The 16,348-nt window shown below is 45.6% G+C and overlaps 1 protein-coding gene across 2 annotated transcripts in view; it reads left to right on the forward strand.

Moving 5' to 3' along the window:
• The window catches only part of LOC147024131 (transmembrane protein 8B-like), a 114,702-nt gene that overhangs the window by 71,434 nt on the left and 26,920 nt on the right, over nucleotides 1–16,348 (forward strand). For both annotated transcript variants that reach the window (XM_085883722.1, XM_085883721.1), the window contains exon 10: nucleotides 11,729–11,907. In XM_085883722.1, coding sequence (XP_085739848.1) covers nucleotides 11,729–11,907 — 179 coding nt within the window. The remainder of the gene's footprint in view (nucleotides 1–11,728; nucleotides 11,908–16,348) is intronic.

Consider the following 16,348-nt stretch of genomic DNA (forward strand, 5'->3'; position numbering starts at 1 on the left):
CTGCACTCCCAGACTCAAGACTCAAGACTCCAGTGCTGCGACTCCTCTCCTCCACTGCTGGTCGGCGTCTCCTCTCCCCAACTCAACTCGTCGGCATGTCCACGCGCCCTTTTATCACCACAGAGCTTCACCCTCCCTTCTCGGTGTGCAGGGGAGAACTCCAGGAGAGCCCGGCTCCTCTTTTGGCCCGATCACGGACATTCTTTCTTTTCGGCCTTCTGAGGGAAAATTTCAAGAGGGTTCGGCTCCTCTTTTGGCCCGATCACGGACATTCTTTCTTTTCGTCGTTTTGAGGCAAAATGTGACTCCTATGGCGGTGTTTGTGGAGATGGCGTGGTGGTTGAGATGTCGTGGTTGGCGCTGTGGTGGGGATGGCATGGTTGTTGAGATGCGGTTGTGGTTGTTGAGATGCGGTAGTTCCAAAATAAAGAGAGCAAAAGAATAATACTACCTCAAAGATCACAGCCCGGTGACACGAATAAAACCCTTTAGACATCGGTGGGGAAATCTAATCTGAACACACACTTATCGACATAACTGATCTCTGGGAAGCCTGAATGGTGTTCTGTGAATTTCCACAACCATAACACATGTAATTATATTGTTCCAGAACTTTTATTTACTTTCCACAGTAAATGATAGACAAATACTTTTCTAAAGGCGGTATGATTTATCACACAGGAACTAGACACTGATATATAAGTGTCACCAATGACATACCTTTCAACCAAGGCATGTTCAACACTTTTTTTTTGAGAAGCAAATGATCCTAGCAAAAGGTGAGACAAATTTCAATGTTAATGTTTGACTGATTAAAAAAAAATGTTGTTAAGTTGAAGTAGGATGTTTTACCTTGTACTGGCCATTTTGCACAAGTTTATTTAAGGGTAGGCATATGAGGTCCGTCAAAAAAAAAAACGGAACTGACTTCACAGAAATTTTATTCCGAAAAATATATTGAAATCACAGCTCATCCCCTTCAAAATAGTTTCCCTCCAGTCTCACACACTTGTCCATCCTCTTCTTCCACGCTTCGATGCACCCCCGGAATGCTTCTTCTGGAATCCTCCGGAGCTCCGTCGTCATGGTCCTTTTGATGGCCTCCACATCAGGAAATCGGTTCCCCTTGATCACCCCCTTGAGCTTGGGGAATAGGAAAAAATCACAAGGGGCCAAGTCTGGTGAATACGGGGGTTGCTCCAAGTTGGCACGTTCCTCTCTGCCAGAAACTGTCAGATGCTCAGACCACTGTGAGCACGGGCGTTGTCATGGTGGAGCACCCAGGCGTTGTTCTCCCACAGATCCCTCCTCTTGTCCCAGACTGATCTCATGAGGCGCCGGAGGATCTCCTTGTACACGTATTGATTCACTGTTTGACCCTCTGGTAGAAACTCGAAGTGGACGATGCCCTTGATGTCAAACAATGCGATGAGCATCACCTTGACCTTCGACTTCGACGTCCTTGCTTTCTTTGGTCTTGGTGATGCCGGACTTTTCCACTGACGACTCTGCCGTTTGGTCTCGGGATCGTATTCAAATATCCACGATTCATCGCCAGTAATGACTCTCCTGAGCAGGTCTGGATCGTCCTCGAGGCGCTCAATAATGTCTTGACAGACAGTGACTCTTTGCTGTTTCTGGTCCTCGGACACCAGCTTGGGGACCATCTTTGTGCACACCTTGTGCATTTCGAGATTTTCAGTGATGATGCTCCAGACAGTGACCTTGTTGATGGAAAGTTCCTCGGCAATCATCCGCACCGTGAGTCGACGATCTTCACGCACAATCTGCTTCACACGCTCGATGTTGTCTGCCGTTCTGCTCTTTGAAGATCTTCCAAACCATGGATCATCTTCAACCTCCTCCCATCCCTCTTTCAACCTCTTGTGCCATTCAAATGCATGTGTACGTGACATCGTTTCTTCCCCATAGACTTGCTGCAGCATTGCAAAGGATTCGGAAGGTGTTTTGCCAAGCTTGGCAAGAAGCTTCAAATTGGCTCTCTGCTCACGACTCATAGCGCGACAACTCAGACTAGACAACGTGTAAAGCACGACCTGTAAAAAATCACACAATGAGCGCAGTCAACAATCACCAATCATATATATTGCTGCAATGTTGCGAAAGACTGTGACGCAACCCGTTCATTCAAGTTGTGTAAGTGGAGCACACAGCAGGCTCAGTCCCGTTACTTTTTAGACTGACCTCGTATAAACAGGGTGATAACACACAAAAAGCTACCACTGATGCAATCCTATCTCATATTTTCTAACTCTGGTGTTGTATACCTTGCCAAAAATCACGATGAGAATTATTCCTCCCCGATGGTACCGACCAACCCTACTGGCTCATGGACTAATACACTTTATATTGTGAATTTTTTTTTTTAACCAAGTTGTGATCTATTTTGCAAAATTAGGTGTACGTGCGTTATACTGATTTTGAAAATACGAGTACGTGCGTGGCTGTATGTGCGTGGCCATACGTGCAAAAATAAAAATAAAAATAAACTTTCAAACCGCATGCCAGAAACAACCACACAGGCCGTTCCTTCGCTCTCGCGTGCCCGTACGTGCAACCCCCCCCCCCCAAAAAAAAACTTTCAAACAACCACACTGGCCGTTCCTTCGCTCTCGTAAACGACTACTGGATTGGGGCATTGTGTGTGTTTATCTATAAATGCGCATAAGAAATCGAGAAATTATTGGAATACAGCAAGTCATCACTATCCGGAAGTGTTGCGTGCCGTACGGAATGTTCACATGCATTCCACGAATTATCGCTTGCATTTAAGTAACAACTGCTGTGATACTTACACACAGAGTTAATTAAAATCAAGTTTACCTCCCTGTCTTTGCTTGCCATGACATTCGCTGCCATTGACCATTGCCACGGTAACTAAATGGCGCCCTTTCCCCATCGTAACCAGCATGGCCCATGACGTCATCGTCGGCCGGCCGCGCACCGGCCTACGCAGCAACGTGTCTTGTCATTGGTTTGGTAAATAAATGGTCGCAGCAACGTGTTTTGTCATTGGTTGGTAAATAAATGGCCATAACTTGGGAATCACTTGTCCGATTAATATCAAACCTTGAAAAGGCACATACTCAGGTCCCCTGCAATATAGCTGGCAAGTTTCAATTACATCGGACCAGTGGTTGTCGAGAAACAGCGGTCACAGACACACAGACACACACAGACACACAGACACACACAGACACAGACACACACAGACACAGACACAGACACACACAGACACAGACACAGACACACAGACACAGACACACACAGACACAGACACAGACACAGACACACACAGACACAGACACACACAGACACAGACACACACAGACACAGACACACACAGACACAGACACACACAGACACAGACACACACAGACACACACAGACACAGACACAGACACTGACACAGCCGCACACAGACACACACAGACACACACAGACACACACAGACACACACAGACACACACAGACACACACAGACACACACAGACACAGACACACACAGACACACACACAGACACACACACACACAGACACAGACAGACAGACACAGACACACAGACACACAGACACACAGACACATATACACACAGACACAGACACAGACACAGACACACACACACACAGACACACACAGACACAGACACACAGACACAGACACACAGACACACACACAGACACACACACACAGACACAGACACACAGACACAGACACAGACACACAGACACAGACACAGACACACAGACACAGACACACACACAGACACACACACAGACACACACACAGACACACACAGACACAGACACACACAGACACAGACACACACAGACACAGACACACACAGACACAGACACACACAGACACAGACACACACAGACACAGACACACACAGACACAGACACACACAGACACAGACACACACAGACACAGACACACACAGACACAGACACACACAGACACAGACACAGACACAGACACAGACACAGACACAGACACACACAGACACAGACACAGACACACACAGACACAGACACACACAGACACAGACACACACAGACACAGACACACACAGACACAGACACACACAGACACAGACACACACAGACACAGACACACACAGACACAGACACACACAGACACAGACACACACAGACACAGACACACACAGACACAGACACAGACACAGACACAGACACAGACACAGACACAGACACAGACACAGACACACAGACAGACACACAGACACAGACACACAGACACAGACACACAGACACAGACACACACAGACACAGACACACACAGACACAGACACACACAGACACAGACACAGACAGACACAGACACACACAGACACACACACAGACAGACACAGACACACACAGACACACACAGACACACAGACACAGACACACAGACACAGACAGACACAGACACAGACACAGACACACACAGACACAGACACAGACAGACACAGACACAGACACAGACAGACACAGACACAGACACAGACACAGACACAGACACAGACACAGACACAGACACAGACACAGACACAGACACAGACACACACAGACACAGACACACTCAGACACAGACACACACAGTTACCGACACACACGGACACAGACACACACAGACACAGACACACACAGACACAGAAACACACAGACACAGACACACACAGACTCAGACACACACAGACACACACACACACAGACACAGACACACACAGACACAGACACACACAGACCCAGGCACACACAGACACACAGACACAGACACACAGACACAGACACACACAGACACAGACACACACAGACACAGACACACACAGACACAGACACACACAGACACAGACACACACAGACACAGACACACACAGACACAGACACACACAGACACAGACACACACACAGACACAGACACACACACAGACACAGACACACACACACAGACACACACACACAGACACAGACACACACAGACACAGACACACACAGACACACACAGACACACACAGACACAGACACACACAGACACACACAGACACACAGACACACAGACACAGACACAGACACACACAGACACACACAGACACACAGTGACACACACACACACACAGACACACGGAGACACGCATAGACACACAGTGACAGACACAGTGAGACACAGAGACACAGACACAGACACAGACACAGACACACACAGACACAGACACACACAGACACACACAGACACAGACACACACAGACACAGACACACACAGACACAGACACAGACACAGACACAGACACAGACACAGACACAGACACAGACACACACAGACACAGACACAGACACAGACACACACAGACACAGACACACACAGACACAGACTCACAGACACAGACACACAGACACACACAGACACAGACACAGACACACACAGACACACACACAGACACACACAGACACAGACACAGACACACACAGACACAGACACAGACACAGACACAGACACACACGCAGACACAGACAGACACGCAGACACGCAGACACACGCAGACACACGCAGACACGCTGACACGCAGACACGCAGACACGCAGACACGCAGACACACAGACACGCAGACACGCAGACACACAGACAAAGAGATACACACACACACAGATTGCTGGAATTATAGATAGATGTCTCTCAAAACATATATCAATACTGTAGCTGTGCTTGACAGGAAAATACAAAATAGGCCAAAATGTAGCAAAATCTTGTTTTAGTTTCATGGCCGAAAATGTACAATAGTTTCTACAACTTTGCCTTACACATGGGAAATGCTGATGATGTTTATCTCAAAACTTTCCAGGTCATTTCCGAACAAAATAACACCAACTAGTTGGGTAAATTAATGCAACATAGTTTATTAACAAACACAAGATGATGATTACCCCCATATTTAACCCCAGGCAAAAATAACATTCCTTTCCTGAAGTAATTCTCTGCAGACTACTGTAGTATATGAGAGTACAACTGTCATGTACTATAATTCTAACTGTAGCATTTTTGCATGGGTAATTTGTTTGGCTGTCAGAAAACAAACAATTGCTGTCATTTGGTGTTACATTTTCATTAAACCTGGTGAAAAATGCTGATATTGAAATCCTTCAATGGGAACTGATATTATTACTTGTGTTTAGATTCATATTAATCAGTCAATTCATCAACTGCACAGAATAGGACATGCCTTGTCCATCCTTGCTTAGCCATAGTCTGAGGGATGCCGTGATGATGGAATATTACTTGGAAATGAGCTTTTTTTATTCCACACACGGGGAATATTACTGACAACATTTCATTCCACACACGGGGGACACCTGCACTGGCCAATTAGTCTGATTCCTTGTCATACATCGTGGTGAATGGGTTTCGGCAGATGTCATCACTGCACGTGCATGCTCCTATGCACTTTAACTGCTTGGATCTGCAGGTACATCTTGCAGTTGCACAGTTTTTACATTTACAGGACACAACGTCCATGAATTCCTGTGGTAGGGGGTCATCTACCATCAACTGTGGATGCAAATTACCACTGATGGGATTCTTGTACCATCCATTGTTAATGGGGGAAGGGTGATCAGGAGAAGGATTGTTTGCCAAATATCAAATCTGGCTCTGGTAGAGGACATGTTTGATTTGCTGGATAAGGCATCCCTGGGTTGGAGGAAGCTTTTCTCGATCTTTCTTGTTTTTTTTTTTCTGAAACAGCATGTACAGTAACACACATCATTGATTGCTGTATGTAGCATTCGTGTTTGACAAGTAGTACAAATAAACTCCTGCACATGTTTCTCTGAGGCCTCAGAAAGAGATCCACGTCCAGCATTGTTCAATAGAGCTGCATGCTTCTGGAATGTCTTTTATGTGGAGTTTTTTTTTCCATTCCAACTCATTTGACTGACAATGTCACATCCTGTTAAGGCATGATATGCTGGGATGTTCCTTCGGAGAGTTTGAGTTAACTGGGTGGCCGAGACAGCAGTAAAGTGTTGCTGTTGTGCAGTGCCGGGTCTCATCTATATCTCTTGACTCGGCAATGCTGCAAAGTGAACCAAAAGCACTAACATACAGTCTCTGTGTCTTCACATGAGATGATGAAACACTCGAACGCTGCTTGACAAGTTTCCTCAGTATGGAGTAGAATGCATGTTTCAGCCTCTTTTTGAGTTGATTAAAGAAGATGGACATCTGATGCTTGGGATGATTCTGCAGTAGTTTCACCAGCAAAACCTCCAGATGGGAATAACTCACAATTTTGCAAAGTGTCCTTTGCTTTGATCAGAATTTTCACTTAGAAATCCACTCAGATTTGATATGTTGTCTGGGAAGTCAATTCATTGTTTCCAGCTGGCAAGTAAAGGAGCGTCTCTGTCATCAATCTTACGGCGTATAGATCTGCTTGGACCTGCTCGTTTTGCTCAGGTACCAGATTTAATCGACTCTTTCCTGTATCTATCAAAGACAGAATCTACCCTTGAGCATCCTTCACAGAAATTAATGAATACTGCGTTACTGAACGCATCAGAAAGATCCGCAAATATCTTTGACCCTGTAAGTTTTCCAATCGCTTGTACCAAGGCTTTACCATCATTAATGGTGCAAGCTTTAAGTTCTGTAGTTGATAGGTCTCAACACTCACGTCTTCCTCTAGGCTCCTTCCAAGTGCAGCCCTGTTTGTGGATCATATATTTCCAGCTGTGTCTGCTATGGAGAGTGGGACTGGTGATAGTTCCTAAGACAAGTTTAGTTCTCTCATCCCCGTTTCCTGTCCAGGCTGGAGTTCCTCAAGGTAGTGTTCTGGGCCCTGTTCTTTTTCTGGTTTTCATCAATGATCTCTTTGACTCTGGAAAAACCTCTTTATCTCTTTGCTGATGACTCCACCTTCTGCCGTACCATCTGTCATCCATCAGACCGGCATGCATCAGCTTCTTCGCTCTCTGCAGATCTGGGTAAAATCACAAACTGGTCCAACACGTGGAACATGTCTTTCAACCCTGACAAATTTCACACTCTCACCATGTCTCTCCAAAAGGACTGTTTCGACCCCCCAATAAACTTTTTCAACGATCTTCTCGAAAAAGCCCTTTCATTCAAGCTTCTGGGTCTGCCTCACTATCTGCCATGATCTTTCCTGGGAATGCCAAATTTCCAACCTGGCCTCCAAAGCCAGTCGCCGACTGGGAATCCTCAGTCATGCAAAGTCCTTCCTCGGCCCACCTGAGCTCCTGACCACATGCAAAGCTTTTGTCCGCAGCCTGATGGAGTACTGTTCTCTCCTCTGGGCTGGTGCTCCTGCCTCTCACCTTTCTCGGCTTCACGCTGTGGAAACAAAGACGTTTAGGATCATTGGCGTCTCTCGCGATGAGGCTGAGTCTTTGGGCCTCTCACTCTCTCACCGCAGGCAGGTCGGTGGTCTTTCTGTCTTCTACCGTCTCCTCTCTGATCTCGCCCCCCCTGCTCTCTCTCTCTGCGATTTGTCCCCACCATATTTCCGCAGGGCGCTCAACGTCCGCCAACAACCCCCTTCTGGTAAAACCATCAAAATCACGAATCACTGCTCACCTTCACTCTTTCATTCCTCTTTTTCCCGCTTTTGAAATAAACTCAGACCACACTCTCTTCAATCCCATTCTTCCCTCCAAGCCTTCAAAATAGCTGTTCACCACCACCTCTTATCATCCCCCATTCAAATCCTCAATCTTTTCTACCCCCGTTCATCCACCCCAAACCCACCTCCTTCGAATTCCCTGCTTTCCTTCCTGAAAGTCCCTGTAATATCCATCTTGTATTCCCCATGTTCCTCGCCCCATCCCTCTCCCTTCCACAGATGTCCTCATGTCTCTTTTCCCCACTGTTTTGTCCTTCCCACTCCCACCCCTCTTGTCTCATGCTTCCCTTGTTGTGTGTTGTGTGTTAGCTCCCATACGAACCTCGACAATGCATACAAAAAAAAATGCTTTTTGAGATCTATCTCACATCCGGCATTTTTGGCAACTAGAAGCCGCTGAAAGAGCACTTTGTCCACTTTTTCTGTTTTGCCTCTTTGTGTCAGATCTTTTTTGTTCTCAACATTGTACATTGTTTTGGGACTAACACTTTGTGATTGTTTCAGCTTTGTGTGTAACTCCACATCCCTTGTACATATCTGGGTCTCCACAAACTCTGATTTCGTTTTCTCCATGTGTTTGCACTGTGAGAAAAGCAGTCTTGATATTTTTTAGTGGCAATGTCCCGAAATCTCTGTCTATTGATCCTTGAAGTGCCGATATCCTTGTTGGCAGAAGGTGCATATTCTGCGTAGTCTATGGTTAAGCCGAACACGACGGACGTCTCATCAGCGAGGGTTGTATACTATACGGTGTTATTTTGTTCAGACATGAACTGGAAAGTTTTGCTGTAAATATTGTCAGCATTTGATATGGATATTAAAAAAAAACTTTTAGAAACTATTGAACGCTTTTGGTAATGAAACCAAAATAAGATTTTGCTATATTTTGGCCTATTTTGTATTTTCCTTTCAAGCACAGCGACATTATTGATATACAATCAATGGCTAAAAGTATGTGGACACCTGCTCATCCAACATCTCATTCCAAAGTCATGGGCATTAATATAGAGTTGGTCCTCCCTTTGCTGCTATAACAGCCTCCACTCTTCTGGGAAGGTTTTCCACTGGATGTTGGGACATTGTTGCGAGGATTTACTTCCATTCAGCCACAAGAGCATTAGTGAAGTCGATGTTGCGCAATGAGGTCTGGCTCGCAGTCGGAGTTCCAATTCATCCCAAAGGTGTTTGATGGGTTTGAGGTCAGGGCTCTGTGCAGGCCAGTCAAGTTCTTCCACACCGATCTCACCAAACCATCTCTGTATGGACCTCGCTTTGTGCGGGGGGGGGGGGGTGTTGCCACAAAGTTTGAAGTACAGAATCATCAAGAATGTCATTGTATGTTGTTGCATTAAGATTTCCCTTTACTGAAACTAATGAGCCAAGCCAGAACCACGGAAAACAGCTCCAGACCATTATTCCTCCTCCAACAAACTTTACAGTAGGCACTATGCATTCGGACAGGTAGTGTTCTCCTGGCATCCGCCAAACCCAGATTCGTTCGTCGGACTGCCACATGGTGAAGCGTGATTCATCACTCCAGAGAATGCATTTCAAATGCTCCAGAGTTCAATGGTCGTGAGTTTTACACCACTTCAGCTGACACTTGGCATTGCGCGTGGTGATCTTAGGCTTGTATGTGGCTGCTCGGCCACGGAAACCCATTTCATGAAGCTCTCAACGAATGGTGCTTGTGCTGACGTTGCTTCCAGGGTCATTTTGGATCTCGGTAGTGAGTGTTGCAACCAACGACAGACAATTTCTCCACACTACTTGCTTCAGCACTCCGCAGTCCCGTTCTGTGAGCTTATCTGGCTTGCCAGTTCGTGGCTGAGCTGTTGTTGCTCCCAGACATTTCCACTTCACAGTAACAGCACTTACAGTTGACCGGGGCAACTCTAGCAGGGCAGAAATTTGACAAACTGACTTGTTGGAAAGGTGGCATCCTATGACGTTGCCATGTTGAAAGTCACTGAGCTCTTCAGTATGGCTCATTCTATGGCCAATGCTTGTCTATGGAGATTGCATGACTGTGCTCGATTTTATACACCTGTCAGTAATGTGTGTGCCTGAAATAGCCGAATCCACCAATTTGGGGTCCGCATACTTTTGGCTATGTCGTGTATGTATTGATTATTAACATAGGCCTCATTAATCCAGTGATGTTTTTATTCCAAATTTTGCTATGTACAGTAGCACTACAATTAATGGATTTATGGCTGATTATACATATTTTCAAAATCAGTATAATACACATACACCTTATTTTGCAATATAGGTCACAACTTGATAAATAAAATCACCATATATTGTGTCATCCAGGCTGGTTGTGATGGGTAAAGGTCAAAAATAAACCCGGGCCTGGAGGACAGCTTGTAGCATTTAAGTTCCACTGATGTGTGATTTTTAGAGCTCTTTTGAGATAATTCTCCTTGACTATTCTCTTAAAATAAAGCTGTTGAAAATTTGATGACAAAAGCTCAAATGGTTAAAAAAAAAAAACAGAAAAAAAGGTATGGCACACACACACACACACACACACACATGATTGCAAAACCCCATCTTCTGCTGCACGGGGAGGTGGGGGGGGGTGGTTTTATGAATGAGATGCTCGCAGCAGTAAGACACATCAAGATTGTTTCCAATATTAGTTTTTATAGGTTTTTTTTGCCATTTTGAACTATGAACTTCTCATTCGTAAGTAAGCTAAGTGTTGGCTTAACAGTTAAGGAGGCTGGCTTAAAATTCTCGGGTCTTGAGTTCAACTCCCTGTCGGTCGTTGAATTAACACCATGTGGGGTTGACAGTCTGTCATTGTTCCGAGGTCGGCAAAATGAGTGTCATTGTACTGGTTATATAGGGCACTGCATCAGCGGCACAGCTGCAACCCCAGAAAATGATGCAACCAGCAGCTACAGCCTGAACACAAGGCCTCGGGTCGAGCTATCCAGCTATCTAGCTCATGAGTTGAACTTTTCTTTAAGCACAAATGGCATGCTGAATAACTGTAACCATGTTTCTCTTTTTCAAAATGGTCCTGCGTGACTATGTTGTGTTTTGACAGGTTGGAACGGCTGGGGCTGTACGGACGGAACAAAGGCACTCTCGTACGCACAGCAGCTCCTTCGTACAATGCTGCTCACTTTGAGTAACTTGATGTTCGTGCCTCCCATTGTGATTGCTCTGCGTAGCTGCCTTTACATGGAATCTGCAGTGTATGCCTTCAATATGTTTTTCTCCACGGTATGCGCAGATTCTGGCACTTTGTCTTATTTGTGGTTGTGCAAGGTTTTTTTTTTTTTTTTTTTGTTAAACGATGCAATTACCAGCCGCAGGGGTGTAATGGTTAGAGCGTCCGCTCTGAGTCTGGGAAGTTGGCGTTTCAAACCCCGGCCGAATCATACCAAAGACCTTAAAATGCTATGTGCTGTTTCCTTGCTTGATTTTCAACATGTAAAAGGATAAGAGCACAGACAATCTCCATAGGTTGACATCCGTCTGGAGGAGGAAATTTCTCCTTAAGAAATGCCCCGCTGAGTGCGGTGAGAAAGGCCACATCATTGTTGTGGCATCGCCGGTACCAAGAGTGCCCCTGGAAGTGACGGCACTTCACCTAAACTCAATGGCTGTATTTGTCTCATTGTCCAGTAGATTTAGCCCCAGAATGGCTGAACCTGAAACAAATTGCAATAGTTTTTTTTTTTATTGCTGGATCTTGTTCAGGGGGTCACTCTGAATGTCCCAATGTAAAATAGGACCACCGGAAGTGCGCTAATTTGCATAAATTCAAAATGGCCACCATTGAGCACTTGGGGTGCTCATATCTCCTAAACGGTGCGTTTTAGACCCCATAAATGTATTATTAGCAGATAGGAAAGTGACCCCAAGGAATCCAAATATGTCGTCAAAATTTGTATATGATGTCATATATGTCAGAAATGACGTCATAGGCATCATATATGATGTCATAGGTGTCAAACAATTTCAAAAGAGTTTATTTTCCCTTATCATATAGTATACATCGGGATTGACAAATAAACTATGCAACACAACATGGAACACAACAACCCCCCCCCCCCAATCAGGGTAACCTTCACCAGCACATTTCACCTAAGGTAAATGGACTCAATGGCCAGGTGACTCTTTGTTCAGGTGATCATGAGTGTATCTGTACAATACATCAGATTTATGCGGCTATTTTTACACTGTGGGCATGACTGATTTCATTTTGCATGCTTTGTGTATTGACTGCTGTAGAGTGTACTGTGTATATGGTGTTTGGTTCAGATTGTTTGTGTGGGGTATTAGACGTTGTATGTACGCGCATAGCATTAGGTAAACTACTTGACTGATTTTCGTGGAATTTAGCATAGCTTTGACAATATCCTAAAAGCTAATTTTCCATCCACAGGGCGACATCTACACCATGGATCACACAAAGTGTGCCATGTGCGAGAAACAGCTTGATGATGGCCGACAAACGTTTAGTTTTACAGAGAAGGGTGCCCATAGTGAGGGAAGCTGCAAAATCAAGAGGAGTTACCATCAACGTGATTGTGGGGCAGAAGTTCCACTCTGAATGCAGACTAGACTTTTGCAACAAGAAATCTATACAGTTTTCGTTAAAACGAAAGTTTCGGGAGGAGCCAGAGCCGCCAAGTCGCCGTTCTATTGAACCCATATTTAACTTTTTGGAACACTGCTTCCTTTGTGGGATGTCAGCAGACACCAACTCTGATGATTCTTACCCTGTTCGAACGTGGGACTTCCAGATCCTTGGGCAGAGAAAGTTCGGGGACGTTTGGCATCTTGCATTGACCTTCACGCGGCAGATGCCATTTACCACATAGTTTGTAGTGTAAACTTCAGAACAGGGAAGCAAATACCACTCCGTTGCAGAAGTGACACCAGCAGCATTATTCCACCGACTTAGCTTGGGAGGCGGACAAACATTCAACGACAAGAGGCATTCCTGCAGGTCATCACTGACCTACAGGGAAATGACTATGAACAAACCACAGTCACTGATCTTGTTGATGAAATGTCAAAGATATGTGAAGACCCATACTCTCCAATGTATATGCGTGTAAAGTTATTTGAACATTTTGGAGAGCGGGTTGTGATCATGAACATAAATGGCAGACCGAACATTGTGACATTCAGGAAAGCTCAAGCGCAGATCCTCCAGGAATTTTATCACACTCCTAAAATGGACAATGAAGCTGATGAGAAGCGACGAATTATCAAGACTGCAGGTGAACTCATCAAATCGGACATTAAAGCGCAGGACACTTCCAAATCAACATACCCAGACCCAGTTCAACTTAGGTCTATTGATCTTAACTTGAAATACTTGCCAGAATCACTTTAGCTTATTTTGTCTGGTCTTTTCCCAGGTGCAAATGACCTGAAGGTTGCCACAATAGGCCATTGTATCATGCAAGCCACTAGGCCTCGAACCGTCCTTGCACCCATCCCATTTGGGCTAGGTGTCCAACTGCACCATTTGTATGGTTCTAGATCTTTGATAGACAGTCTTTATGCTCATGGCTTATGCTTATCCGATGATGAGGTTTTGCGCTTCTCCAAGTCTGCAGCCAGGTCAAGTGATACGACCTACCCAATATCAGGTCACTTTGGTCACTACATTGCCGACAATGTAGACCACAACCTCCGCACCTTAGATGGCCATGGTACATTCCATGGCATGGGAATAGTGGTAGCTTGTACACCAGAAGTACCAAGTCAGAAGCCAGTACCACGATTGTTAGCCTATCCAGATGATGGGGTCCCAGCAGCAAGGATTGCCATCCATTATTACAACAGGTTTCTTGGGAAAAAGTCGTCATTACTTTTCCAGAAACTGCCTGATTTAATTGTCAACGATCTTACCTCCAACCTAATTCTTCTCTGGAAGATTTCCTTGCCCCTTTGTCCCAGTAGACCAGGGTGGTCAGGAACGATGCAAGGGTAAACATCCAGCTAAATCATCCGTACACTGCCTTCCGATGATAGACTTAGACCCCACCAACATGTCCTGCGTCTACTCTACATTGCTGTTTGTTGTCGAAGAAAACAGGAAACACAGTACCATTCCTATTCTGACATTTGATCAACCATTGTGGTTGAAAGCGCGGACGATCATTCATCATGAGGACAAATCTAGCGAACTGAAGAAAGTAGTCCTCAAGTTAGGAGGTTTTCACCTCATGATGAGTTATCTTGGATCCATTGGACCCCTCATGAATGCCTCAGGACTTCGGGAAGCACTTGAATTAGTTTATGCCGAAAATGCAGTAGACTACATCTTGAATGGCAAGGCCTATGCTAGGGCTATGCGGGGGCATACATTGATTTATGCAGTTCTGAATTCAATGATTCTGTGTGAAGCATATGATTTCATGTCCCACGAAAACGAAGAGTCGAATATGATAACATTGAGTGAAAGAGATGATGTGCACCCAGATCTCAGAGGCAGGTCAGCTATACGATGGTCTACTTGCGGATGATATTCAAGCGAAAGAAGCATGCAGTCGTGACGTCTTGAAGAGAATAAGCCAGGTCCTGCAGAAGCACACGTCAAGGATCGCCGAGTTCCCGATGGGCCAACTGTGGCTACAGTACATGTCGATGGTCGAGCTACTTCTCTAGTTTCTGAAGGCAGAACGAACACGCGATTTTGACCTCCACTTGTCCTCACTGCGGAAGATGTTGCCACACCTTGTTGCCACAGGACATTCGCACTACACGAAGTCCGGCCATGTTTACCTGACAGACATGCTCAACTTGGAGAAGACTAGCCCGGATGTTCACCATCAGTTCCGCTCTGGAAAATTTGTCATTCGAAGAACTGACAGGTTCTGGGCGGGTCTCTCTACTGACCTTGTAATTGAACAAGTCTTAATGCGGACTCTCAAGTCAACTGGTGGATTGACCCATGGTCGTGGCATGGAGGAAACTCAGAGGACACAATGGTTGTTAGCTGTGCCTGCATGTGCATCTGTAAATGAGAGCATGCAAAATCTAACAGGGACCCATTATTGCACCAGCGAGCAGCACAAAGAGATGTCGTCGTCAAGAAAAGCCCGGGACTGCAAAGACACCGACACAATCTCAAAATTACTTCAAGACCGAAATCCACTTGTCCAGTCAGACAACCTCAGGAACATTGCAACTGGAGTCGTCGCACACAGTTCAGCAAACCCAAATAAAGCAGAAGAAGTTGGTTCAGCTATTCTACAGATGTCTGGCCAGAAGATATTATGTCAGGTCAGGTTCGATCTGTGACCTGCTACAGGTACCATGTAAACCTGTACTAACCTGTTCCATGGTCGGGTTGTTGGCGACTAAACCGTCTCCCCCACCAGGTTTTCTGGTGAGGAGGGTGTTTGGATATGGACACCCAGCAGGATTAAAAACAAAACCTGTCAAAGGGTGGAGGAGCTCCTTGTGAGCCAACGGCCATCCATATCTAGTGCCCAACTGTGTCTGCAGACGTCCTCCTGCAGTTGGGTCACTTCTTATTAGGAGGTTGGTGGCAGGATTTGCACTCCGGCCACCGTAAAACCCTTCATTCCGCAAAACGCAAAAACGCAAAAAAATCTGAAAACCCACTCCGTGGGAGTACCTCCTGTGCAGCTTCCCTTCGCAGGGCAGCTCACCGGATGACGGGATTGGGGCAAAG

Source organism: Eptatretus burgeri, chromosome 6, assembly GCF_056783735.1.
Source record: "Eptatretus burgeri isolate ZD-2024b chromosome 6, Ebu_testis_v1, whole genome shotgun sequence".
NCBI lineage: Eukaryota > Metazoa > Chordata > Myxini > Myxiniformes > Myxinidae > Eptatretus > Eptatretus burgeri.